Source organism: Heliconius melpomene, chromosome 12 (assembly GCF_056956725.1).
Source record: "Heliconius melpomene rosina isolate 202511_hmr_F chromosome 12, ASM5695672v1, whole genome shotgun sequence".
Taxonomy (NCBI): Eukaryota; Metazoa; Arthropoda; class Insecta; order Lepidoptera; family Nymphalidae; genus Heliconius; species Heliconius melpomene.
In genome coordinates this window covers 6,720,366-6,745,817 of record NC_140400.1, presented here as the reverse complement: position 1 = coordinate 6,745,817, position 25,452 = coordinate 6,720,366, and the positions used below count along the sequence as shown (strand labels likewise).

At 35.3% G+C, this 25,452-nt stretch overlaps 1 protein-coding gene across 1 annotated transcript in view; it reads right to left on the bottom strand.

Annotated features, from left to right (window-relative positions):
- The window catches only part of LOC146533661 (uncharacterized), a 30,345-nt gene that overhangs the window by 1,234 nt on the left and 3,659 nt on the right, over positions 1-25,452 (bottom strand). Inside the window, exons 2-5 of the mRNA XM_085194746.1 lie at positions 15,062-16,141; positions 14,703-14,909; positions 14,156-14,318; positions 134-286 (exon numbers count right to left, since the gene is read on the bottom strand). Of these exons, the coding sequence (XP_085050872.1) occupies positions 134-286; positions 14,156-14,318; positions 14,703-14,909; positions 15,062-16,100 (1,562 nt within the window). The 5' untranslated portion in view covers positions 16,101-16,141. The remainder of the gene's footprint in view (positions 1-133; positions 287-14,155; positions 14,319-14,702; positions 14,910-15,061; positions 16,142-25,452) is intronic.

Here is a 25,452-nt window from a genome sequence, read left to right as displayed (position 1 = left end):
CCTTTCCCGCTGTAGTAAAAAAACGTGGCCTTGAGTTGTTCCATATAACTTACAATGTTTCCAAAATTGGACGATTGCTTTAGAAACAGAAAGTATTAGCACAACGTTCCTCCCCTCAAAAAAATTGGCTTACCTGGTCCGTCGTACACAGCGTACTATAGGATGAGCTTTTCTAAAACACTGAGGGCCCAACACGTTGAAGTATGTGAGCCCTATTTGGGCGGAAACTAAAGAATTAGTCTTACGGAGGCACTCCCTGAACTTTGCGTCGCAACTGCAGTGCGATCTGTGGAAGGAAAAGGAAGATTAATACATAAATATAAATTTTACGCGTAAATGCGATTTCCACTGAGAGGAATGAATTATTTTCATTTCCTCGGAGTGCGGCGTTTAATTTCGCCAAAGGTCTAGAGCCCCTCTCAGGTCAAGAGCCTCCTTAAGCCGCATGTTGAGTATAACGCTTACAAAATAAAATGTTCTCATGACATCACAATTACACAACAATAGCTTGTTACAACACCAATTAGCCGGATAATAAACTCAAAACACAATTATTAACAAGATCAGTTTTGTCGCTTTCTCTTTACGCAAGAAATTAGATAATCTTACGTAGGACAGGGTTCACCGTAAATGTGATAGCTATGGATTCGATTGCACATTGAGGTGCACAACCCGCAGTGCCTCGAAAATTGGACGGAGAGTAACTATTTCTCCTTTTTCTCTCTCTTTTACAGGAACAGCGTTTACTTTATATTGGTTAATTAAACCAATTTGCAACTATATTATAGTCTGTATGCAAAAACTTATCGACTCAAATTTGAGCTGGAATTGCATTCCGAGTGAACACAGAAGTTGGCACCTACAGTTATAAATCTCCTAGTTCTAATTCCTAAGTCGCTGAATTAAAGAACGATGCATTATTCAATATTGAACTTGGCTCACATTTCATATTTATGTTTTTAATAGGATTTAAGCTTTATATTTAAATTACTGAAGTAATTCACACATTCAAAAGTGGGACATAAAATATTATTACATAATCTAGGACATATTTGAGAATCGACGAAACCCAATCAAAATTGATCTATCCATTATAGAGTAATAAATTTTATGATCGTCGTAAAGCAGCTGACATCCTATATCTTATAAAACAAAGTCGCTTTTTGTGTCTGTCTGAACTTTCTAACTCTTCTTCTTCTAAACCACCCAACGGATTTTTATGTGGTTTTCAACATTAGGTCGAGTATTGCTCAGGGAAGGTTTATATATAGTTTATTATATGTACATTCTTATGTAAGTTAATATAAATACGATAAATATGTATAAAGTCCTACCCGTTGAGACACTTTCGCGCATGCGCTGCTTTAATGGTAAGTACTGCATGAAAATAATGTACTGGAGTATTGTTCCTCTTAATAAGATCTACAAAAAAGTCAGCGAGAGCATATTCATATCTTTTAAGAATAACGTGTAGTGATCATTTTTCTGTCTAAAAATTGTAATTTCAATATATTTTTTATTGTGAGGGATATTTTTCCATAATGATATTAATCCTTATCCTTTAAAATACTTTATTAATTTTCTACGTTAAACGAAGATAAAATCTGCTTTTTAAACTATTTCGAAATTGCGAATAGTTTTAGAGAAAAACGCATTTAATTGTTGACACATCACGCCGTTCAAACATCAGCTGTATCAAGTCAAGTTTCACTTATCCCTTACTCTCAGCATATAAATAAGTATATTAGTTACGTTAGCCATTTAATGTAGATCAAAACTGTCTTTTCTGTTTTTCATTTTAATAAGTACTTTAGAAGTTGTTACAATATCAAAAAATCCTTGCTGCGAAACGGCTCGCCACTCGCCATGCGTCCGCCGCGCCCGCCTGCCTTACACGCATCGGTGGTTCAGTGGTAGAATGCTCGCCTGCCACGCGGGCGGCCCGGGTTCGATTCCCGGCCGATGCATTTTATTTAATTTTCCTCACAGACAGCCACGTAGTGCTTCCTTTTCATCAGGGACAGAATACCCTCTTCAGCATTAACCACAAGCTCGAAAAATAACCCGCCTGCCTCTATAGCAACGGAGATTTAGATGCGTTTGCACGTATTGGATAATCGGAGTTGAATGTATTATTTGAGCGCGATATATTTGGTTTCATATTTTTTGTAGTAGTTATTAGTAGGTAGGCTTTTGTTTAAACGAACGAAGATAAAATTTGCTTTTTACACTATTTCGAAATTGTAATAGTTTTAGAGAAAAACTCATTTAATTTTTGACACATCACGCCGTTGACACGTCAACTGTGTCGACTCAAATTTCACTTATCCCTTACTCTCAGCAAATAAATAAGTATATTAGTTACGTTGGCCATTTAATGTAGATCAAAACTGTCTTTTACTGTTTTTCATTTTATAAGTACTTTAGAAGTTGTTACAATATCAAAAAATCCTTGCTGCGAAACGACTCGCCACTCGCCATACGTCCCTCCGCGCCCCGCGACGTTTTGCGTCTGCCGCGCCCGCCGCGCCCCTCTCGCCCACCTGCCTCTATAGCAAAGAACATTTAGATGCGTTTGCACCTATAATATTGGGTAATTGTAGTTGAATGTACTATTTCAGCGCGATATATTTGGTTTCATATTTTTTGTAGTAGTTAGTAGGAAGGCTTTTGTTTATAATTTCTTCTGTTTAAGTATTTTAATTTAAGAGAATAGTAGGTAGGGTTTTATTTATAATTTCTTCCGTTTAAGTATTTTAGTGTAAGAGAATAGTAAGTAGGCTTTTGTTTATCATTTCTTTCGATTAAGCATTTTAGTTTTAGAAAATAGTAGGTAGGCTTTTGTTTATAATTTCTTTCGTTTAAGTGTGTTGTTTGTTTAAGTATTTACTCTTCTTCTGTTCTTTTATTATTTTCTTTACCTTTTTAAACATTTCATTTATTTTATATTTGTATACATTATATATTTATATTTCCATTATGCCACGAAAAAGTCGTTCAAATATAGGTCGTAGAACAAGAAGTTCAAATAAAAATAGGTTACATCTTACTAATGAAAGCGTAGAGGAGACGGAAATTAGATTATCTAATAGAAGGGAGAGCGATTCTTTGCGAAGAAGCAGGGAATCATCTGCAGAACGTGATATTCGCCTTAGACTTCAACGGAGTAGACATGCAAGTGAATCATCAGTTACCCGAGAAGTTCGCCTTAGTGGTGACCGGGATAGACACTTCTTACAGAGAGCTAGAGAATCATCTGTCGAACGTGAAATTCGCCATAGTCGCGACATGGACAGACGTAGATCTCGAACAGCTAGGCGAAATCAAAATTTATGGTCAAATAAAGTTAATTCTGCTATGAATTACGACTCAGTCATTGAATACAAAAATGATCCTATGGTCTCAATAGGTACGATGTCAGTTGTTTGTCAATTTTGCTCTGCTTTGAAATGGAAAGATGAATCTAAAGGTATCTGTTGCTCACAAGGAAAAGTAAAACTAGAAGAAATGCCACCTCCGCCAGAACCATTATATTCTCTTCTCTCCGGAGATCATCCAAAATCAAAGCTATTTTTGCGCAACATACGCCGATATAACAATGTGTTCCAAATGACCTCATTTAAAAGCTCTCAAGTTGTTGAGCAAGGTTTTATGCCAACGTTTAAAATTCAAGGGCAAGTATACCATTTAGCAGGGAGCTTGCTTCCACATAGGTCAGATGACCATAAATTCTTACAGATTTATTTTATTTCTGATCCAGAAAAACAATTATCAACTCGGTGTAAGAGTGCCATACAGCCAATCGATGACAGCTTGGTTAGATCTTTACAAAATATGTTACATTCTCATAACAATTACATAAAAAGCTTTAAAACTGCAATTGAAAGCGTTCCACCTGGTACACCGGACTTTAATGTCGTGATCCATGCCAATAGAGTACCTGGTGGACAACATATTGGTCGGTACAATGCACCATCTACAAGTGAGGTAGCAGTTGTAATAGCTGGTCAACAGTTTGATAAGAGAGATATTGTATTGCGAAGCCGTGATGACGGACTACAAAAAATATCTGAATTGCATAGGTCTTACGATACACTACAGTATCCTCTGATCCTATGTCGTGGAGAAGATGGATACAGTATCAATATTTGCCAAGTTGATCCTGTTAGCGGGGCACCTCTACGTAAGACTGTTTCATGCATGAATTACTATTGCTATCGTATAATGCTGAGAAATAATAATTTTAATCCTCTCCTAAGATACGGAATGCTATTGAATCAATATTTAGTCGACCAATATGCAAAAATAGAATCTGAGCGTTTGGCTTATATACGAAATAACCAAACCAAACTAAGAGCAGAAAATTACGTCCATTTACAGGATGCTTTGCAGTCAAACGAGCACTGCAACGACATAGGTCAAATAGTGATACTTCCTTCATCTTATACCGGAGGCCCTCGCTATTTATTCGAAAAGTCACAGGATGCCATGACATACGTTAGACATTACGGTAAACCTGATCTTTTTATTACTGCAACATGCAACCCGAACTGGACAGAAATAAAAGATAATATCTACGCTAATTTGAATCCTCAAGACAGATATGACATAGTGAATCGAGTGTTTCATTTAAAACTACATAAACTCTTAGACCTTATAAATAAAGCTCACATATTTGGTCCACCTCGATGCCATATGTACACCATCGAGTGGCAGAAACGTGGGTTACCACATGTCCATCTGTTGGTATGGTTGGTAAACAAAATTAGACCAGACCAAATAGATAGTGTCATTTCTGCAGAGTTTCCAAATAAAGACGTTGATCCAACACTGCATGAAATTGTAACAAAACATATGGTACACGGCCCTTGCGGAGCTTACAATGCCAGTGCACCATGTATGCGGGAAGGTAGGTGTAGCAAGAAGTTCCCCAAGTCCTTTCAGTATCAAACTTCTACCGGCGATGATGGCTATCCTAAGTATCGTCGACGTTCTAAAGATGAGGGCGGTACAACTGCTAATTTACGAAACCACGAAATCGACAACCGCTGGGTTGTACCCTACAACCCATTACTTCTTAAAGCCTTTAACGCTCATATTAATGTGGAGATATGCAGCTCTATAAAATCAATACAATATGTAACAAAATACATTAACAAAGGAAGCGACCAAGCTACATTCAGCATACATACACCAAACGAAGTCGAAAAATATCAGTCCGGTCGTTATATCTGCAGCTCTGAAGCAGTATGGAGAATGTTATCATACGAAATACACAACCGAGCACCTACTATTACCCATCTCGCTGTACACTTGGAAAATGGACAAAGAGTATTTTTTAACCCAAACAACATAAACGATGTTGTTGCAAATCCGCGAGATACAACATTGACAGCATTCTTCAAGCTATGCGCTCAAGATAATTTTGCCAAAACTTTGACGTATGACAAAATTCCAAGTTATTATACATGGAATCGGACTGCTAAGACATTTCAACGGAGAAAGCAAGGGTCTCCAGTAGAAGAATATCCTGGAGTAAAAAAAACAGACGCTCTTGGAAGAGTTTATGTAGTTCATCCTAAGAACAGCGAATGTTTCTATTTGAGGATTTTACTCCATGTCATAAAAGGGCCAACGTCGTTTGAAAACCTGAGGACTGTACAAGGTATAACCCACAATACATATCAAGCAGCTTGCAAAGCGATGGGACTTTTAGAAGACGATTCTCAGTGGGACAATACACTATTAGAAGCTGCTGTGTGTAGCACCGCAAGTTCATTAAGATATTTGTTTGCCATTATTCTCGCATTTTGTCAGGTGGCAGATCCTAGATTGCTTTGGACCAAATATCAGGAAAACATGTCTGAAGATATACTGACGCGACGACGACGAGAAATTATGTCGGATGACATTCAATATGATCAAATAATTTTTGATGAAGCATTATTAGAACTAAACAAAGTGGTCGAACTACTTTCGGGTAAGAGTATTCTAAATTTTGGATTGTCAATATCCACAAATACAACAGACTTAGGTTCGAACAGTGCAGAATACAGGAGAGAAACCTCCTATAACCAATCAAAACTATTACAAACTATAGTGCAAGATGAAAATCGTTTGAACACGGAACAAAATGAAGCGTATCATGCGTTGTTAAACTCTATTAATAAAAATGAAGGGAATTTATTTTTTCTTGATGCTCCGGGAGGCACGGGGAAAACATTTTTGATAAATCTTCTCTTAGCTAAAGTGAGACTAAGTGGTAAAATTGCATTAGCGGTTGCATCATCCGGGATAGCAGCAACATTGTTGGAAAGTGGTCGAACTGCTCATGCTACCTTCAAACTACCGCTTAAAATTGCCACTGAAGATAGTACGAGTGTCTGTAGCGTTTCGAAACAAAGTAACACTGGAAAACTGATGCGTGACTGCTCATTAATAGTATGGGACGAAGCTACGATGGCACACAAGACTAGCATTGAAGCTTTAGACAGGACATTGCGTGATTTACGCAATATAAACGTGTCAATGGGAGGATGTACAGTACTATTTTCAGGCGACTTTCGTCAAATTTTACCGGTCGTCACAAGGGGTACTCGAGCGGATGAAATCAACGCGTCAATTAAGAGATCTTATCTATGGCCACATGTTAACAGACTAGAACTCAAAACAAACATGAGAGTCTCATTGTTTGCAGATGAAAATCGAGATTTTGCAAAATTGTTGCTTAAAATAGGAAATGGAGAGATGGCACAGGATCATAATGGAAGAATAAATTTAGAAAATAGTAGCCTGTGCGTTTTGGTGAATACAGTGCAAGAATTGGTTGAAAAAGTATACCCTGGGATTGAGAGTATAAATACAAAAACACTATCCTGGTTCAAGGAGAGGGCTATTTTGTCACCAACAAACGAGCAAATAGGCAAACTTAACGACTTGATTCTTTCAAAAATCAATGCGACAACGCAAACGTACCGCTCTATTGATAGTGCAATGGATATGGAAGAAGCTGTCCATTTTCCGACCGAGTTCCTTAACTCTTTACAGCCTTCAGGACTCCCTCCACATCAATTAACTTTAAAAGTCGGATGTCCTGTGATATTACTGCGAAATCTCAATCCTCCAAAATTGTGTAACGGTACTCGCTTACAAATTAAATCGTTGAAATCACACGTTATAGAGTGCACCATAATTACCGGGTGTGGTACTGGAGAAGTGGTTTTGATTCCAAGAATACCTCTCATACCATCAGATCTTCCTTTCCAATTCAAACGGCTACAATTTCCTATAAAATTATCATTTGCCATAACTATTAATAAATCTCAAGGCCAAACATTTGACGTTGCGGGCTTAGATTTAAGCGTTGAGTGTTTTTCACATGGACAGCTCTACGTGGCCCTTTCAAGGGTTACATCGAAACAAAATATGTTCATATTGAGCAATAAAAAGTCAGCTGTCAATATTGTATACAAGGACATCCTATAATAGGCTGTAAAAATAAAGAATCAAACCTATTATAGCATATAACTTTAACCAGAGCAAAGAAATGCGGAAAAATGTACATATAATAAACTATCATATCCTATCCTATCCTATATCTTATAAAACAAAGTCGGATTTCGCCTCTGTCTGGCCTTTCTAACTCTTCTTCTAAACCGCCGTTTACACATCAGCTGTATCGAGTCAAGTTTTACTTATGCCTTCCTCTCAGCATATAAATAAGTATATTAGTTACGTTGGCCAACTACTGTTTTTCATTTTAATAAGTACTTTAGAAGTTGTTACGTTATCAAAAAATCCTTGCTGCGAAACGGCTTGCCACTCGCCATGCGTCTCTTCGCGCCCCGCGACGTTTAGCGTCGCCGCGCCCGCCTGCCTTACACGCATCGGTGGTTCAGTGGTAGAATGCTCGGCTGCCACGCGGGCGGCCCGGGTTCGATTCCCGGCCGATGCATTCTATTTAATTTTCCTCACAGACCACGTAGTGCTTGCTTTTCATCAGGGACAAAGTACCCTCTCCCCTACCCAACCGGTGTCGCTGTAAAAGCCAATAGGGCTAACAGCATTAACCGTCAGTGAACCAAGGCCCTGATGTCGTTCGGAACTACTACGGACTACTACGGACTACTAGATGGCCGAGAGAATGCTTCAATTCTGCGCGTGGCAAAGTAAATTTAGAAATGATTGCACGTATTTTGGAGTTATCCAATAATTGTATTTCCACGCGACATAGTTGGTTACATCTTTCGTTTAAGTATTTTTGGGTAAGAGAATAGTAGGTAGTCTGTTGTTTATAATTTCTTTCGTTTAAGTTTTCTGTTGTTTGTGTTATTTATTTGTGTTTATTTTAAAACATTTGGAAAATCCTTATTGGAACTACGAAAATACGGGTTGCATTAGGCTTTAATTAATTTTCAAAACATTTTTTTATTATCTTAAGTGCTTTGCAAACATACATTATATGAATAATTTAGTAGTTAAAGCGGGCGAAGCCGCGAGCGGGTCGCTAGTTTATAATAATTTAGCTACAAACAACGAATTGTATATGTTGCCATATACATATTATACAATCAATTGTCTGTTAGTTCATAGTGATAAAACTCGATGGTCCTGAGTTTGAATCCTGCTAAATAGGATACACTGTATCCCACAAATAGCTTGACATACAGAGAGAGAATTTAATGTTAAAACACTGCGTTCACCAATTTCCGAGACACTACGCGTTGAGGACGTTTATCTTGTTACTAGATCGAGAGAATGAAAACAATTCAATACCCTTCTTGGAAATCGAACCCACGTTAGGGTGAAATCTTCTCTTCAATAGTATTTAAGGCAGAGACCGAAGTATTTTATAGTATGCTTTCTTTTTACCCTGCTAAAACTGAACTAATAATATTTTTAGCTGCAGGCTTTAACCCGCACATAACAGAATAGAGTATAGTATTAAAACACTCCGTACCCCATTTTCCGACCAATTTCTCACCATTGCATTTTAAGTGACTGAACTCAACGACTAGTTTTATCTTCTTATGAGAACGAGGGAATGATAATAATTCATCCCCAAGTGGAAATTGAATCAACAACCCCCTTGTTTACAGTCAGATGGTGTGCCACTGATCTAAAGATGTGTAATTTTACATAATGTCCAAAAATGATAAGTTTTTAAATACAAACACAAATAATAGTAATTTATAATGTAATTTTACTTGTGTCGCCATATTTAACTGTCACTTTGTTACGTATTAATAATATGTAACAATAAATATATGACAGCTAAATAATAGCTTTACACAACTGCTCAAAACAAGAGATTAGTTTAATAGTTTGTAATAAAATATTTTTTTTTATTCTTTTTTTCTTCACGCCGTATTCCGCACATCGCATGGTAGGCAGTGGGAACCTGGGAATTTAGTTTTAACACACTAGGTTCCCAGTTCAGACAATTCCGTCCCCCACTTTTCACCGAATTTATGAGGCATTGATGTTGAACTTTCGAGTGGAAATATTTTATTTTCGATAGGTAGAGAGAGGAACCCGGAGAGTGGAGAGTGTTAATGTGCCTTTTAACGGGGTCTCTTCAAATAGATACCAATGCATTTTTTAGCTTTAGATTTTTACTGCATATGACAGAGTAAGCATAGATAACATTTTTGAGACATTATCTATTGTATGGCGAGACCTAACGCCGCGCTTCGCAGAGCGGGGAAATAAAAAAACTAATATTTAGATATAAAAAATTTCCCGCGTTTATAAATTATTTCTTTATACTTGTCATTGCGAACTTGTTTACATCGTTTTGTTTTAACATTTAAAGTTTAATTCATTTTACGTTTCAAAGCTGAAGAGAAGATTGTGATTTTATTAATGTTTATAATTTTAAAATTACTACTTTAGTAAAGGATTTTTTTTCAACTTCACGCTGTATCCTGCACACCCCGTTTTCCATTGTATCCTGTGTGAAGCCGATATGGAATATAGTGCTACAAATTAAAAAATAACGATAAAAAGTGCGACAAACTACTTATTTGCACTTTTTAAAATATTGCAAAGATATTGGCTCTTTCGCATAACAGGGTAGACAGAGAGAACCTACGGTAAAGACACTCCATTCCCCATCATCCGCTATCTCTCGAGACATGGGTTTTGAGTGACGGAGTTCACCTCCTTCCTCAGCGGGAGCAAATAATAATAATTCATTCCCCAAGTAGTAATCGAACCCAGAACCGTTGTGTACACTAAACACTATATTGCTGCGCTACGACGGCCTAGCGTATATTATAGCAATAAAATGAAAATAAACGTTTCTTGTAAGATTTATATCGTACGCAATTTATTTAAATTACCGTTGTGGGTTGTAGAGTGAGGCGTGTCTAAGAGGACCATGTAAATATCATACACAGTTGCTATAAAGATGCCTATCATTTTTTTATCTCCATGCTGTATCCTATATCCATACCTATATTATAAATTCGAAAGTAACTCCGTCTATCTGTCTGTCTGTCTTTTACGCAATCAGGGCCAAACCACTAATTTAATTGTGAGAAAATACTCATATGGAGATACTTGAGGGTCTCGGGATGAACATAGGATACTTTTTTTTCTCATATTTGTAATATTATCGATATCCATACCTATATTATAAATTCGAAAGTAACTCTGTCTGTCTGTCTGTCTGTCTGTCTGTCTGTCTGTCTGTCTGTCTGTCTGTCTGTCTGTCTTTTCCGCAATCAGGGCCAAACCGCTAATTTAATTGTGATAAAATACTCATATAGAGATACTTGAGGGTCCCGGGATGAACATAGGATACTTTTTTTTTCTCATATTTGTAATATTTTCGTTATATACCAATATATTAAAATAATTAATTTGACAAGGAATTTATTCCGCCATGTTAATAACAATCGTCCCTACGCGTTGCTAAGCAACAGCTTGCAAAGTTTGCAGTTTTAAGAAAACGTCACCCACAGTGAGTTTGCTTAATGCATACAGTTTGCTTAGTGCGCGCCGATATAGATTTATACAAATCTCTTTATACAAATCATTAACAAAAATTTGATGATTTCTATAATTTGATATTCATCCTTATGAAAATAAATATAAGAGTCACTTTTAGCATTTCATCTAGATGGAAATTATAATTTACTGTATAACATTCTAATAAATAATTAAGATGTGACTGATTCCAAATGACCTAGCCTACGAGTGGTATAGTATGAGTATGACCGACGCGAACGGGCAGATGACTTTAATGATTTTGTAATTTTTTATAGATTTTCCGATTTACCGATGTTATACACTTAAAATATCGTAATTTTAATCATTTGAGATTTTATTTAATATTGTTCGCAAAAATTAATAATTATTTAATATAGAAAAATGTTTAGTACGCGCGCACAGCAAACTTTAGGTTTTCTTTTCTAATATTAAGAATTTCCTTTAGTTACTTTTACTTCTTTGGTTTGTTCATTTCGGTTACTCAGATATTTTTTCTAATAATAAATCTCCACTTATTATTATTTTTTAACTTATTTTAATGATTTAGGCTTATATTTTCGCGGGCGTAGCCGCGTCCGGGCCCACTAGTATCTTATAAAACAAAGTCGCTTTTCGTGTCTGTCTGTTGTTTCTAACTCTTCTTCTTCTAAACCACTCAACGGATTTTGATGCGGTCTTCACCATTAAGTCGAGTGTTTTTCGTAGAAGGTTTATATATAGTTTATTATTTGTACATTCTTATGTATATTAACATAAATACGATAAATGTGTATAAAGTCCTACCCGTTGAGACACTTTCGCGCATGCGCTGCTCTAATGGTAAGTACTACATGAAAAAAATGTACTGGAGTATTGTTCCTCTTAATAAGATCTACAAAAAAGTTCGCGAGAGCATATTCGTATCTTTTAAGAATAACGTGTAGTGATCATTTTTCTGTCTAAAAATAATAATTTCAATATATTTTTTATTGTGAGGGATATTTTTCCATAATGGTATTAATCCTTATCCTTTAAAATACTTTATTAATTTTCTACGTTAAACGAAGATAAAATTTGCTTTTTACAATATTTCGAAATTGCGAATAGTTTTACAGAAAAACGCATTTAATTGTTTACACATCCCGCCGTTGACACATCAGCTGTATGTTACTCAAGTTTCACTTATCCCTTACTCTCAGCATATAAATAAGTATATTAGTTACGTTGGCCATTTAATGTAGACCAAAACTGTCTTTTACTGTTTTTCACTTTAATAAGTACTTTAGAAGTTGTTACAATATCAAAAAAATCCTTGCTGCGAAACGGCTCGCCACTCGCCATGCGTCCGCCGTGCCCACTTGCCTTACACGCATCGGTGGTTCAGTGGTAGAATGCTCGCCTGCCACGCGGGCGGCCCGGTTTCGATTCCCGGCCCATGCATTCTATTTAATTTTCCTCACAGGCAGCCACGTCGTGCTTGCTTTTCATCAGGGACAGAATACCCCCTTCAGCATTAACCACAAGCTCGAAAAAAAAAAAACCCGGCTGCCTCTATAGCAACGAAGATTTAGTTAGATGCGTTTGCACGTATTGGATAATTGGAGTTGAATGTATTATTTAAGCGCGATATATTTGGTTTCACATTTTTTGTAGTAGTTAGTAGTAGGTAGGTTTTTGTTTATAATTTCTTCCGTTTAAAAATAGTCATTTAACTATCTAAAAATAGTCATTTAAATATATTTTAATAAGTACTTGAAAAGATTAGTAGCACAGATTTAAAATTACGGTACCTACTAAAAAATCCTTGCTGTGTAAACCAATTGGAAAATCCTTATTGAAACTACGAAAATGCGGGTTGCGTTAGGGTTTAATTAATTTTCACAATATCTTAAGCGCTTTGCAAACATACATTACATGAATATTCCAGTAGTTAAAGCGGGCGAAGCCGCAAGAGGGTCGCTAGTATACCAATATATTAAAATATTTATTAATTTGACATGCAATTTATTCCGCCATGTTAATAACAACCGTCGTTGCTAAGCAACGATTTGCAAAGTTACGGTAAACGTCACCCAAATTGAGCTTGCTTAACGCATCTCTCTATTGAAAATTGAAAATACTTTCATAAATATATTTAATAAATATTCGTATAGTTCAAGCGGGCGTAGCCGCGTTCGGATCCACTAGTATATATATATAGCAGGGTACGTGGATAAATTGCCTAATGTCAAGACTTTCAGTTTGTGATATCAATGCCCACGGCAAAGCGCGGCGTTAAGTTCCACCACTTAACAAACAATACTATTCGATAAAGTATCTTAATGCGATCGGAGTGTCTTAACATTAGGTTCCCAGGGTCCCTCTGCCTACCCTGCTATGTACGGGATATAGCGTGAAGCTATAAAAAAATACAAATATACACCAATGTCATTACGACGCATACATGCATAATATAAATTAACTATCGAATCCACGACCTTTTCAATAACAGCCAATTTCACCAACCAAATTAACATAACCAGGAAATTGGGCTAAAGAAACCAGTTTTCACGAATATCAAGAACATTTAGTTGCATAACTACGAAAGATAATGCGTAATATTTTTCTGTAGCTCATTTATTCTTGTAGTATACATTTATATTAGTTATGACTGACAGCGAAAGGGAAAGTGTAAGTCATGAGAGTTTGTTTACAGTTTATACAATGGTTGTAGCAATTTGTTAATGATGTTGAGAAACGGAAATGCTCATTAGATCTGGAATAAAGAAAGCAGCCTCCAGAACCCATATACAGCGTTAGGTAGGTACTGCATTCCCCATTTGCCGTCCAATTTTAAGGTATGGTGGGTTTTGTGTGCGGAAGTCAACCCTGTGTCTTGTCTATCAGAGCGGCGAAATGAAAATTATTTAAATATCAATAATTTCACCGAATCGGGTTCGAACTCACAACCATCACGCGTATGATAAGTGTCATAAGGCTGCGAGGTTTTAAAAGGTTGAGGAGTTCATAGACCTTAAATTGGCTGAAAATTTGTTTTTTTTTTCAATAATTCATTATTAAATTCTTGAAATCTCTCATTTGTAATATAATGGCCCATTAAAGTCATAACTTGCTTTGAAAGACACAATTTGGTTCTAAATTTAATTACGTATATTATTTTCGTTAAAAAAATGATGATGACCTGGTAAACAATCCAGTGTTGGTGAGTCCAAATTTCGTTTCTCCAGCCAATACATACATCTTGCAAGCATCGTGCTGCCTGCAACAAGTATCCGTGAAAAAGAAGAGACCTAAGTCACTAGAGCGAGCTTGCGCGGAGTGACCGTCTCCACACCAGATTGTACCTGAAAGTGTTGTACATTATTTAAATTTAACGTCGTATTCTTATTTATGTAACTTAGCAAAATCGACAATTTTAATTGGGAAATCTATTTAGAGAACTCCACCCGTTATTGATACAAGTTCGATTTCCTCCGTGGAGATGTTCCTCCACCCAACCCGCTATGTCTCAAGTTCAGGTCGAAAATGAAGAAAGGATTGTCATACCACTTTAAGTTATTTATTGTTGCGGTTTTTGTTACTTTTAAGCTTAATTGAACTTTTTGTAAACAGATCAAGAAAATGAAAGATAATTCGCAACTACAAATTAAACCAACGTCCATATTTGCTTAATCTTTAACAAATATATATTTATTTTATGAAATATAGTAAGTAAAACCAAAGTTTACCAGGATAAATAGCTTCAACTCTGTCCTTAAAGACATCTACCATGGAATTGGCAACGTTGGCAACACTGGTGACTCCGGAGGCCAAACTGTTGATGAAACCACGATCACTGTCTAAGGAACCGATGTCTCTGACACCAGCCATGAGCTGACTGAAAGGTCTGCTTAACCCTGTTGATATGGTCTTAATCACACCACGTGTGAATTGACCTGATAGATGAAAAAGATAAATATTAAAATATTAACACATTTTTTATGGTTTTATAAATTGTTTAAGATAAATTGTTCTCATATTATTTAGCTTAGACTTAAATAGTTCATTGTTTATACAAATATTTTTTTACTATTAATATATATTATACCTATTCCGCCATTTTCTTCTCTGCTCCTTAATTTCTCAGCTTCTAACAACTCGTTTTGCCTTTGCATTCTTTTAAATAGGTCATATAATCCTTTTGGTACAACTCTTTCTGCCACACTCTCTACTACACTTTCTACAACACTACCAGCGAATCCAAAAATCACTGATAGAGTGTCTGTTTTAGGAGTAGGTGTGGGCACAATATCCTTTGAATCATAATAATCTTCTGGCACTTCAGTTAAGTTTTCTGTATCTAATTCTGTGAATACTGGTACTTCTTCGTTTGCGGCTATATTGTCTGTTTCATCAACGATCGAGTCACTATTATTGTTTGCATTATTCAACGTTTTGTTTAAAATATTTGTCTCATTTTTGACAATTATAAAGGATTCTGTTGCGTCTTCTTGGGTTATAAACGGGTCGTCTGTTTCTGACTGTAATATATATTTGTCGTTAGTGGTTGATACTGTGGTACTGCTGTCTATAGTATCGGTGATATTTATTGTTTTTGTTGTCATTTCATAAAACACGGTTGTAGAATTGAAATCTTCAGATACTTCCGTAGAAGGTGGCAAAGTTACGGATTCATTAAAAAATATTTCCAGGGGAATTTTCTGTGTAGTACTCAGGGGTATTACTGTCAAGTCAGGTTCTGGTGTATGATCTGTTACACTAACTGATACACCTTCAGTCGTACTTAGCAGCTCTAGTGGTATAACACTTAATTCTGTTGTTTTTTTAATATTATCTGTCACCGAATCTAATGTTGTTCTGCTATTGTCAGTATTTTCATTCTTTTCTTTGATTTTCTCTTCTTTAATGATAGTGTACTTATAAGTATCTTTTTTAAAATCATCTGGCGTCCAAGGAAGTACTTCATATTTCTTATCATATTTAACAGAATATTCATCATCAAAATCTATTATATCATTTTCTATATCATTTATATTGTCTTCCTTAAACTTTTGAATATCAATAGATTTGGTCAATCCTAACGTAAGAGAACTTAAAAATAATATGGCACTTATTTCAAATTTCATTTTCGCCGTTCAATGTGTACGTATCGAAGTAATTGGTCCATCTGAAAAAAAGCACCATTTGTAAATAAAAAAGAAAAAAATGTTGACTTTGAACTAAATATTTACTAGACTGTACAGTTTCACAATTTTTCATGTAATCATCTACAGATAATAATGAAATGGTCAATCTAAATGTAAATGTTGTTTTTAAGTGTCAATTATCTCGTCGTAAAAATTCAATTAGTTAAACATTAATATTCCAGTTTTTCACTAAAAAAAAATTGTAAAAGAAATGTAGAAGAGTTTTGACGTAGCTTGATAAGAAAATGAGGCTTAGGCCAGGCTCAGGCCCCTACTTTCCGTCCATTTCTGGAGGCTTTGCGTGTTGTGTGGCGGAGCTCAACACCGCGCTTTGCCTCGTTACCACAGTGAGGAAATAATAAAAAAATATTAAATAATTCATTCCCTCGAGTGGCAATCGTACCCACAATCTGTTGTGTTAACAGTCGTACGCTTATGTCCAAAATTGGGCGGTATATGTGAGAATAAGTTTCTTAGGTTCCCTATTCCTACGCCTTTCCTCTTGCTAAGAGAGAAAAAGTACTTCACATAAAATTTTATTCTATTTTCATTCATATTAAATGAATGGACCATGCATGCTCTATTGGTTATCAGAGTTAGAATGTTCGCTTGTATGTAGGTCACTCACTCAAGGATTGTAATCAGTTCTCAGATATTACTAGATCTAATAATGAAAACTAGGGTGTCGGGTGGCTACAAGAGTAGCTCGGCTTTGTGTTCTGTCACTTCAGATGCAATGTTCCGAAAATAGGGTGGTGCATTAAGAGCGGAGTGTTTCAACTCTGGATTCACTCTCGAACAAACTCGTCGAAAAGTGGAGACCAGGAATATTAATAGGGACGTAGTGCCTTGACACTAGGTTCCCGGTTCCCTCTGTCTGCCTACCTTATAACAAGATACAGGGTAAAGCTGAAAAAATTTATCCTATATCTTATAAAACAAAGTCGCTTTTCGTGTCTGTCTGTTGTTTCTAACTCTTCTTCTTCTAAACCACCCAACAGATTTTGATGCGGTCTTCACCATTAAGTCGAGTGTTTTTCATAGAAGGTTTATATATAGTTTATTATTTGTACATTCTTATGTAAATTAACATAAATACGATAAATGTGTATAAAGTCCTACCCGTTGAGACACATTCGCGCATGCGCTGCTCTAATGGTAAGTACTACATGAAAAAAATGTACTGGAGTATTGTTCCTCTTAATAAGATCTACAAAAAAGTTCGCGAGAGCATATTCGTATCTTTTAAGAATAACGTGTAGTGATCATTTTTCTGTCTAAAAATAATAATTTCAATATATTTTTTATTGTGAGGGATATTTTTCCATAATGGTATTAATATTATTATTAATCCTTATCCTTTAAAATACTTTATTAATTTTCTACGTTAAACGAAGATAAAATTTGCTTTTTACAATATTTCGAAATTGCGAATAGTTTTACAGAAAAACGCATTTAATTGTTGACACATCCCACCGTTGACACATCAGCTGTATGTTACTCAAGTTTCACTTATCCCTTACTCTCAGCATATAAATAAGTACATTAGTTACGTTGGCCATTTCATGTAGACCAAAACTGTCTTTTACTGTTTTTCACTTTAATAAGTACTTTAGAAGTTGTTACAATATCAAAAAAATCCTTGCTGCGAAACGGCTCGCCACTCGCCATGCGTCCGCCGTGCCCACTTGCCTTACACGCATCGGTGGTTCAGTGGTAGAATGCTCGCCTGCCACGCGGGCGGCCCGGTTTCGATTCCCGGCCCATGCATTCTATTTAATTTTCCTCACAGGCAGCCACGTCGTGCTTGCTTTTCATCAGGGACAGAATACCCCCTTCAGCATTAACCACAAGCTCGAAAAAAAAAAAACCCGGCTGCCTCTATAGCAACGAAGATTTAGTTAGATGCGTTTGCACGTATTGGATAATTGGAGTTGAATGTATTATTTCAGCGCGATATATTTGGTTTCATATTTTTTGTAGTAGTTATTAGTAGGTAGGTTTTTGTTTATAATTTCTTCCGTTTAAAAATAGTCATTTAACTATCTAAAAATAGTCATTTAAATATATTTTAATAAGTACTTGAAAAGATTAGTAGCACAGATTTAAAATTACGGTACCTACTAAAAAATCCTTGCTGTGTAAAACAATTGGAAAATCCTTATAGAAAATACGAAAATGCGGGTTGCATTAGGGTTTAATTAATTTTCACATTATCTTAAGTGCTTTGCAAACATACATTATATGAATAATCCAGTAGTAAAAGCGGGCGAAGCCGCAACAGGTTCGCTAGTATAAAATAATACATAAAATGTATATTTATTTAATTCAAGTCAACGCTAATTGACGACTAATTGTGTGTCATTAATTTAATTTCTGTTATTATTTTATTTCTTAGAGAACAAAATGAGCGTTCACATCAAAAGAATTACATATATGTATGTAAAATAGAGCATGAGAAAATAATAATACAATAAAAGATATCTTATTTTATTACAAGCTTGAGAAATAAGAATAGTGTTTACATTGAAAAAGTATATTTTTTGTTATTTTTTATCTTCTGGCTTTACCTATAAGAGTAGACAGAGAGAACGAGGTTTCAAACACTACGTTCTCATACCTCTTCCGCCTCGTCCACTGTCTTCAACCTCCACATCCATGCCCATCGGAGAGTCCTTATACTTTTTAGTGACCTTCCTCCAGTACCATCTACATCATACTGTGTTCTTGAAGGACGACTATAACTTTTTGTCTAAGAGCAGAATGGAAATTGAACTTGGATCTTGGATCTATATATAGCATGAGCCATTAGTATCCCCTTACTTAACAACATAGTTTTTTTTTCATAAAAAAAAAGATAAGTAACAGAATTTGTTTTAGTTAGCATGTCATGTACAGATGTGACGTCCTTAGATTTTGACTTCAATTGTCAATCTTCTGCTTGCTTTAGAAACGTGAATTGATTGGCGAAACTCAACGCCGCGCCATGTTGAACCTAATGAGACTGCGGTAACAATATTTTTTGTAATACGAACTTCGCATGTGTCGATCTCGTTTTAAAATGTTATAAATGTATCTAACATACAAAAACTAGTTGACCACGAAGTATGGAATTCAAAGTGAACGGCCCGTTTCTATATAAACCGTAAAGAATGGTTTAATTTACGCAACACGTTCCATAAGTAACATTTGAAGCTAACAGATTATTTAGATTTACTTATGTTGCCAGCTTTACGTTGTGATTTTTAATTATATCGGGAAAATGAAAGAAAATTAGAAAAATAAAATTTATATTAATTTCCCCGCTATAGTAGACATATACAATGTCTGGAAAACTGAGCCGAAGTGAAAAATGAAATGTCTTAACAGTTTCCCTTTTATTTTATTTTTTTCGAACTTGAAATTATTGTTGTCAGCAATAGGTTTCCTCTGCCTTCCCTGTTATACAGGAAAACACTTAAAGTTGCAAAAACTAATAATTCAAAAAAAATCTCGTTACTGAGTGACTGACAGATAAGGCACAGACGAAACTACTGGATTTATAATGTCGAAATTTGGCATGTAAGTAGGTTAAGGAGTGTAGAGGTGCTAAAAGAAAATATTTCTCGAAATTCTTAGGAAAACAGAAAACAGGAAAAAACGTTTTGCAATTTTACGTCGCAAACAAACTTGTAGGCGACGACTAGTCGTATATAAAATTGAATAGGATATTACATGCGATTGCTAAACTTTGTGGTACACAATATCGAATGTATGTAACTTTATCTATGAAGTCAAGTGAAATCTTATATATACGAGTATATGTACAGTAGGAAGCAAAATATTTTCTACATTTTACAATCTAATGAGTAATTTAATTTAAACCTTTATGACCTCAAGGTATTAAATGCCGCGGTGGTTGCGGGTTCGATTACCGTCACTTGAAAGTATTGTATTCAAATTGATTTGTTATTACTAAGGTTGAATCAAATTATTAAGACTGCTTACTCGTGAAACATTTTTAACCAGCTTGAAATTAAAAGGAGGAGATATGTTGGTAATAGATATAAAAAAATGGTACCCGCTGTAACCTATATATAGCAGATCGCTCAGAACTTAACGCTGCCTTTATCTTGTCATCAGAGCGAGGAAATGAAAATACTTCATTCAACCGAGAATCGAACCCACAACGCTATGTAACCGGCTCACAAATACAACGAAAGTAACTAACAAAATATTAGACCCTACAGTGGCGCAATTGGTAAATCTATATAGCTGGTATCAAATTCACTCGTGGCTATACTCATATTTCTTAGGTCCAGCACTACACTACAAGTTCCACGTACCATGCAATACCTCTGGTTGTTGCCTCTTGGGTTGCAGGGTGAAAAGTTGAGAGCAATGCCTAGGATTTAAGAGGCCAAAGGAATGTTTTCAATGCATCTGAGTCTAATTAAAAACAAGTCAAAGCTAGATATCGATTTTTTTACTAACTAACTAACTTAATTTAATCATCACATTTACCAACTCATATTGGTTACCAATATTTCCAAGTAAAACCTAGAATTTACCAGTATATGTTTTACCAATTACTGAGCTTTCCCAGTAAGATAAAATAAACATATAAATAAGAAATTTCAAGCCGTTCACATTATAGCATAGCGTGTAAACACCCATTATATAACGAACCTACTCGAATATACTTGTAAGTAGGTATGTCAGTTATGTCACCGGTACCATTACGCCGCGCCTGCCACTGTATAGGGCTTTAGACTAGCGTAATGTCACAGACCAGACTTGCCATTTCTTAATGAATATATTAAAAAATACATCATTCACGCTCTATCCCGCATGAAGCAGGAAAGGCAGAGGAAACTTGATGTTAAGACAATACGTTCCAATCTGACATTACGTGTTAAGTGAAGAAACTCAACGCCGTATTTTGTCTTATTACTATAGCGAGGAAATGGAAATATTAAATAATTCATTTCCCCGAGTGGAAATTGAACCTACGACCGCGTTTCGCTGTGCCACTGCGCAAAAACAATCTCTTTTAACGAATAAAAATAGATTTTTATGTAGGTTAATGGTCGTTAAATATAGTAAATATTTATTATCAAGAGAGAGGCAGGAAATCGGTTGACCTTCGAGGACACAGCATCGATGATACTGGAGGAAGGTCACATACAAAACATGAGGACCAGCCGGTGGGCATGTATGAGGAGGTTGATAGTAGACGAGATGAAAGGTGTACTGTTTTATTTTATTAAATTTAAACGCAAAATTATATTATTTTATATGATAGAAACCTGTAAGAAAATGCCAGCATAAATATATGTAATCTATTTCCATACTATTTCTAGTCAACAAAACTTTAATATTTTTTTTTATTTTTTTAGGTAGACAGAAAACCTTTTGTTAAGACACTCTGTGACTCTATTTACTTTACTTTCCGCCTATTTTGTGAGACACCTGTTGAGAGGCGGATCTCAACGCTGTGCCTTGTCTACCAGAGCAGAGAAATTACATTTATAGGTCCCTCGTTTTGTGATACGGTGTGAGTCCTGAACTGAAATAGAAATTTATCAAAATGTTATCATGGCTAGACCGTAAATCGAACAGACGACCTTTGTCTACTATAATATGTCCTACGTAATCAATGTTTCAATGCTGTCAAATAAGAAAAAAGGTCGAATAACAATTTAGATACGGATGCTAATTGACTTACAATTTACGTCATATCTTTTACTTAAATCCTTTTTATAAATAATACTAATTTTATCTTTTTGTAAAACAGACAGAACCTGCTGTTAAAAGACTCCATTCTTCATTTATAATAACTATATTAAATAAAAATTATTAACGCGATATAGCCTAGATAGCCTAGCGTAGCCTTACTCGATGAATGAACTATTCAACACCAAAATATTTTTTCTATTCCATCCCATAGCTAATGAGTTTAGCGCATTTAAACTAACAAACTATTCAGCTTTATAATATAACCATAGACTATAGGACTTTTCGTTCTAAAAAAGTTTAGATAGAACGATTTTTGCATGATTTTTCATATTTTTTCTTCTTTATTGATTAAATTGAAAAAATAAAATAAAGAAATCAACTTCAGGCTGTATCCGGCACACAGCAGGGTAGGCAGAACCTAGTGTTAAAACACTCCGTTCCCCAATCCTTTGTTCCCCGTTCTTATTTAAAAAGCTTAGATATAACGATTTTTAAAAGCTTTTATTTTATGTTACAAATTAAATTACTATTTAAAATAAAAAACGGTGTAGCCTTCAATCCAATCTTTTACAGATATTGTGTGTTGAATGACGGATCCCAACGCCACGTTTTATCTACCGGAGCAGGAAAATGTCAATAATATAAATATTTTGCTTCCCCCGATTGGAGACCAAACCCATAACCACCGCAGTTACAGTCAGTCAGTCATATTGCACCACGAGGCGCGCCCACGACGCTTTCAATTAATTTAAATTAAATTATAATAATTAATCAAACTACATACATATTGATACTACGCAATAGGTTCTCTACATAAGTCCTTTACAACCTTATGGCATTTCCTATATCTTAATATTTAATATGAGATAATATTACATAAGGACGCCGTCATGGCATAGAGGTACAACGTCTAATTACGCGACGGTTATTAGTTTGATTCCTACTCGGGGAATAAACTTTTTTGCAAGGAGAACGGAGAGTTTTTTAAAATAACTGATATTAATAGTACACCTATCAAAATCAGTTATTTCATGACCACAAACACAAAAAAATTAACGAAAATATATTTTATATGAGTATTCCATCAAATGGGATCGAATCTACGACCTCATCTAAGTACAGTTCGTGAAGCTCTGAAGAACAGCTTTCCATTGGTGTGAGTGTTTATTTATAATGTAGATATCACGTCACTTTCTTGGTTCAAAGCGGTTATTATTATTACTTTTTTAGAATCGGCCGAGTAGGGCTTGTACTGATAGCGCCGCATATAAAATTTTTCATTAATGTTTTCTTATGGCGTTAACGCGTAAAATTATCGTCCGTAACCTTAACAGAAAACCAGGTTTTGTTTTTACTTTACACTGTATCCCATACATAGCAGTGTGGATAGATGGAACCTGGGAACCCAAAATTAAGACACTCCCGTTAAGACACTTGCCGTCACCGTTGCCCACTTCCCGCATAATTCTGGAGACATTGCTGGAGACAGAGCAAGAAAATGAAAATTTTAAATATTTAATTTAGCCGAGTTACTTGTCGAGTATTAGTCAATTTAACATTGAAGCTAGCTCAAAACAAATATTGGTAAATTGTACCTCCTTAGCATATACAAACATCGAAAGTATTTCCAAGAAATAATATTTTGTTAAATAATTACTTACATGTGAATAAATATTTGGAAGAGGCCATCATGGCGCAATTGTGAAATGCACGATTGTAAGTACAGTGGTTGTTAGTTCGAACCTCATTGGTTTTCTTTTTCTTTTGATTCCTCGAAATGCTTCGGGAACGGAAAAAAACTTGATTTTCTACTTTACGTCTAAAAATTCACGCGAAAAAAATTGTTGGCGATGACTAGTCCTACTAATAAAATAACAAATATGAAAAGTTGTGAGGATCGACGTTCGTTCTTGTTTTTGGATGATCTATTTAGCATGGAAGGCTTTAGCGGAAAGTGAGGAACAGAGTATCCTAACACAAGGTTCCATCTGCCTACCCTGCTGTGTTCGGGATACATCAAGAAGCTGAATTAATTTAATGTATTTAGTATTAAAATATTTTCATTAGACTACGGAGGCGAGGCTGCAGTAAACTGGTAAAATTAACATTTCATAATTCTGTCATCAAACTATAATAGTTATATGAAATGTCAAGGCGCAGTTGCCCCACGCTCTATCTTATATTAGTATATCACAATCTGGGACGAACTTTAGAGGCCAAGTTAGTTTAGGGCCTAACTACGAAACTAAACAGACCAGTGTTTATGTTTGTAAACACTATTAATAAGCATTTTCAATTTTTTTTTCCTTTTGAATTGTTATTTGATTCGTTGTATCCCGCAATTAATTATTTTCATTTCCTCGCTCGTTCGCTGGTAGCAAGACAAAGAGCGCCGTTGAGTTCCTCTACTCTACACGCAATGACGTGAAAATAGGGCGGTGCGTGGGGAACGTGGTATCTTAACACTTGGTTCCCTCTGCCTACCATGCTGTATGCGGGAAAAAGTTTAAAGGTAAAAAAATCGGTCATAATAACAGCATATTTACTATTAATTAGATTAAATAATAAAAAAATATATATTTAATGAAAACAACAGTATTTTTCTTCAAATTATCTAAATACAGAAGATAAACGACGTTTTTAATTTCTATATAAATTCATATTGTCATAGAAAACGTAATAAATAGAAACTGGCGGTCAATAGTCATTAATCTGTAATGTTACGACACGCGACACGCTTCACAGACTCCCTGGAAACATACGGGGCAGCATTGTGACTTGAAAATATGAATAAATGATAATAAAAATATGATTTAGGTCGTAAACGCCATGGTTGTGAGTTCATAATAATCCCACTCGGGAAAATGGATGATTTTCATTTCCTCGTTCTGGTACCTAGATAAATTGCGACTTAAGTACTTATCTTAAGTTCACGAAACATAGGAAACGGAGTTTTTTAACTTACACAAGATTCCCAATACGCCTACTCTGCTATATAAAAGATAGAGCAGATAAAAATGTTTTATAGTTTGGGAATATGTGAATCATCGTCATCGTAAAAATATAATTTCAAACAAAAATGGAGTATAATCACATGTGTGAACATGTGATATCATATATAAACTAGTGTTCACATATTGAGTTTGTGAACGTGTATTCTCATATGTGAATGTCTGATCATACGTGTGAAAACGTACTCCCATGTGTGAACGTGCATTCTCATTTGTGTTATTATTATTAATATTATTCAATATGTCTGTCTAATAATCTGTCTATTATTAATCACATGTGCACGTATATGTTATATGTCATGTGTTAATGAACATTCCCATGTGATTGTTTGAACACATGTGTGAATATGTGATCTCATGTGTGGATGTTTTTACCTTTCTTTATTTATTTCCTTTTTATATATGTTTTATGGACAATGAATTATTTTTATAATGTTTTTTTCATATTTGTTCCATGAATATTGTATTGATGATTGTATTTTTATAACCTGATTATTCAGTGCAGCGCGGCGTTGAATTCCGCAACATGTAATGTGTGTCTTAAAAACAGACTCTGGGAGAGG